General features: G+C 36.3%; 1 protein-coding gene across 1 annotated transcript in view; it reads left to right on the plus strand.

Moving 5' to 3' along the window:
• Window positions 1–3183: 3183 nt before the first annotated feature.
• Window positions 3184–3860, plus strand: part of bloc1s1 (biogenesis of lysosomal organelles complex-1, subunit 1) — a 4480-nt gene continuing 3803 nt past the window's right edge. The window contains exons 1-2 of the mRNA XM_015403166.1: window positions 3184–3382; window positions 3488–3560. Of these exons, the coding sequence (XP_015258652.1) occupies window positions 3322–3382; window positions 3488–3560 (134 nt within the window). The 5' untranslated portion in view covers window positions 3184–3321. The remainder of the gene's footprint in view (window positions 3383–3487; window positions 3561–3860) is intronic.

Raw genomic sequence — 3860 nt, forward strand, 5'->3', positions numbered from 1 at the left:
ATTAAAAAATACTGAATTACAAAAAACATTTAAAAAACAAACAGGGCAAGTGGTAAAAATCCTTAACGTCAACCCCTGAATATAGAAAAAATATTTATTCAGTCTGTGCCACCTGTTTTAAATATTCTGGTTAATTGTATAACATTAATAGTTGTTTATTTTCTACAGAATGTTAAAAATGGTTTGTTAGGATAATTATCATTGAAGATGTGTGAGTTTATTACACCTTGGTATTGGCTGTCTGTTGCATGTCAGAACTGATGTTTTCAAAATAGTTAATCTGATAAGACAGTTCCTCTGTCTGGATATACAGTTGTAGTCTTCATTGTACATGGCAAAGATTTGGAAATGGAATGAGAGCAGTGTCCTTCAGCTAAGAACTAGGTGTAATATTTTTGATAAGGCTGGAGCCATGGATGTCTAATTATCTGCTAATGTGTATGAGGTAAAATAAGATGATGTGGCAGACTGGAGATGTATAAAATGCCTTTTTAACTGTTAATTGGGGCCACTTCCTGAGAGGTAAGCCCAGAGGTGAACAGCTGCCTTCTGTAGACTCTAAACAATTTCTCTGATTTTAGTAAGATTACTTTTTTTTTATCAGAATCTTAAATAATACATCTTATGATGTATTATTTAAAGAGTTTGTACCAAGCTATCTCTTTCTAGGGAAGAGAACATAAACAGAGTCCATCTTTAACAGGTAAATGGTCTTTACTAATAGAGCATTGTGTCTAGTCTAAGGACCCCCAAAACACTCTACATCATATTCAGGCACTGTGGTTGTGGTTTGCCACATGGCTGCCTTGGTGCAGACTTAGGTTGTCATACACCACCACCACTCAGCCCTCTGACCATCAGCAGCAGACAAGGTGACTGAAGTGTCTTGCCCAAGGACACAACGACAGAGAGAGCACGGGCTCAAACTGCCAACCCAATGGTTAAAAAGAATTACCACTTCTTCCTTAGTCACTGTTGCCACAGAAGCTTTCTATTATCAATAAATCTAAATATATGTTGGGAAATAATTGATACTTTACATGATTTACAACATTTTGGTTAGGCCTCATTGCCGGGTGAATAATGGTTATTCTTTCATAAAAGCATATAAAAAGAGCAGCATACATTGGGTTAATGCACATGCATAATGCAGAAAGCTTTACTATTTAAATTTTAAGCCATCGGTTCAGCATTTAAACTACAAAAATGGTAAGCATGCAATAAAAAATTGTTCTTTTAAGCATTCTTTTCCACAAAGAAAATTCAATACCTCTAACTCTAACTACACCACAAAGCATGTGACACTACATTCTAGGCCCCAAAAGACAAAGATAAAAACAATGTAATGTGTGCAAGGGTTTAAAACAAGATTAAACAATGGAACATATATTCTATGCCAGGCAAGCATAACCACAAGAACTAAGCACCAGCCACTCCATTGAAGTCACATGCTATGGAAAGAGTAAAAATCAGAGCAAGAAGAAACTGCCTAGATCAGTGCATGCAGTTGAAGAGGGGAAGAGAGGGGGCAAAAGACACAAAGTTATTGATAAAGGCTCCTAAGGTCTGCACCAACCTCATTTAAAACATGCATCAATGGTGCCAGGATGTCAGATGTCATTGTTTTTTATTTAAGGAGCACTGCATACCATATTGAGAGGAGAAAGACTCTTCTGAACAGAATGAGGACTATGGATGCACTTTGACCAGAAGGTTTAGGGAAAAAAACGCTGTATGTACAAAGAATACATCAACCATAAATATGTTAGCTACGATAAAGCAGGATATCATATCTCTTATCTGTAGCTTAAGGTAAATTCAAAGACAAAGGCTTTCCAGACCTAAAATGAAAAAGGGCAAATAGTTCATATTGTCTCTCTCTCTTGCTTAAGCATTACCCTACCATTGCCTCTCTCTCTTAATAAATGTAACATCTTTTTAAGGATTTTGTTTTCTAGCACAGGCTGGTTATTTTACTTCTTTTGGACTCAAACCATACAGGTCAGCTAATCTCATAAAATATTCAGTCAGTTTCTCATCTTTTATCTCGAAGCATTTCAGCATACCAGAGTGCTACACTGAAAATTGTCAGTGCTGTGCTGAAATCAGGCCGACCCTCTTATTTTTCTCTGATCTTGGTTTCCCTTTACCAGGGTTCTGTCCAATCCATTTCAGCTAATGGCTTGGTTAGACTAAAAGTTGTCAAAATTAGGCTTCATTTTGACCGCTATGCTATGGGTGACAGTGGCGTCGGGTGCAGGAGTTTGCCCAGCAATCAGAGGGTTGTCGGTTTGAGCTCCAGTCTCAGTATTTCAAAGGTTAATTGTGTTTGCGCAGTTTACAGATCAGGGCCTGACATAGGCACCAACCAGTATCAGGCCTTATAGAGTTAATAACAAGAACCAGTAGGAAAACTCTAGCTTCAGCCTTGCAAGAAGAGGATAAAATATGATTAGGAAGGAGTCAGATGTCATTAAAGTACTAAGTATATAGGGACACAGTCAAAACCAGTCTACACTGTCTGGTTTACAACCCTTGCTAAAAGAATTGAAGAGCAGAAACAGATGCATCCCAGAATCCATCAGGTCCAACAGTAGTGAACTTCATAGTTCTAGAGTTCAAACTTCATTTAAGGAGAACATTAAATAGAGGATGTATCTGTTTATACAACACACATGGTGTTATTGTTGTTTTCCAGAGAATGGATTTAGGAGACCAGACCAGATATGTTAATTGTTAAATTTAAGTTTGTCATTACTCAGAAATCCCTGCCCTTATATTTATTTAAGAAACATCATACTGTAAAATATTGTTTGCATTAGTACAGATAATGTGGAAAATATATTTTGTACACTGTAAAAAATATAAGGATGGCACTAAATCGGAAGATGTGGCAGGAAGGAGGGTATGTAAGGTCTGTTTTGAACATAAAAACTCAAGGGAACATAAAAAGCTGTTTTGTAAAATACGGAAAATGGAGGAATATACCTTAGGATTTAGTTATCCTTTGTTCTGTGGTATTATTTATTTATTTATTTATTTATTTATTTATTTATTTATTTATTTATTTATTTATTTATTTATGTAAAGTCAACCAATCGACGTTGCGCATCTTATATACTCCGATACAGTAGGTGTCGTTGTGCACTGTCAAGTCGTGGCTGCAGTGTGTAATTAAAGACAAAGAAGAAGAAAATCTACTGGGTCTCGTGACAGGCTAGTTGTTGTCGTTTCCATCAGCTGACGTTCTTTTTCTTGCAGAAAATTATCGTTCAATGAGTTAGCTTTTGCTAAACTAACCCCAGCTTCTACATAAGCGATATGTTGTCCCGTCTTCTGAAGGAGCACCAAGCGAAGCAAAATGAGCGGAAGGAGCTACAGGGTGAGGAGGCTGGATGGAAGGGAAAGGATGTTAGCACAGGCTAAAAACAAGGATTTTAAGTTAGCACTCATTCATGGCTCTTTTACATTGTTCCTTTTTGCACAGAGAAACGCAGACGTGAAGCGATCGCTGCTGCCACTTGTCTAACTGAAGCCCTGGTAGATCATCTGAACGTTGGGTAGGAAAAAAAAGTCCTTTCTAGTGTGTGTTGGTACAAATGTTTTGCTATATTTAATGAGTAATATAATAATTGCAATGGACTAATTCATTAAACTAATTTATATTTTATTTGACGCTGTTTTTTCAAAATAAGTTTGATTTTGAAATGTTCGAATTAAATGTTTTTTTTTCTCCTAAAATCAGTATGAATTTATCTGGTGACAGTAATGCAACCTGCTGCAAAAAAAACCGCATAAGTATTTTTTTAGGGTATTGATTGAAAATGAAAAGCTATGTGTATGTATGTGTATATATATGT

The sequence above is a fragment of the Cyprinodon variegatus genome, unplaced genomic scaffold (assembly GCF_000732505.1).
Source record: "Cyprinodon variegatus isolate N-32 unplaced genomic scaffold, C_variegatus-1.0 Scaffold1452, whole genome shotgun sequence".
Lineage (NCBI taxonomy): Eukaryota > Metazoa > Chordata > Actinopteri > Cyprinodontiformes > Cyprinodontidae > Cyprinodon > Cyprinodon variegatus.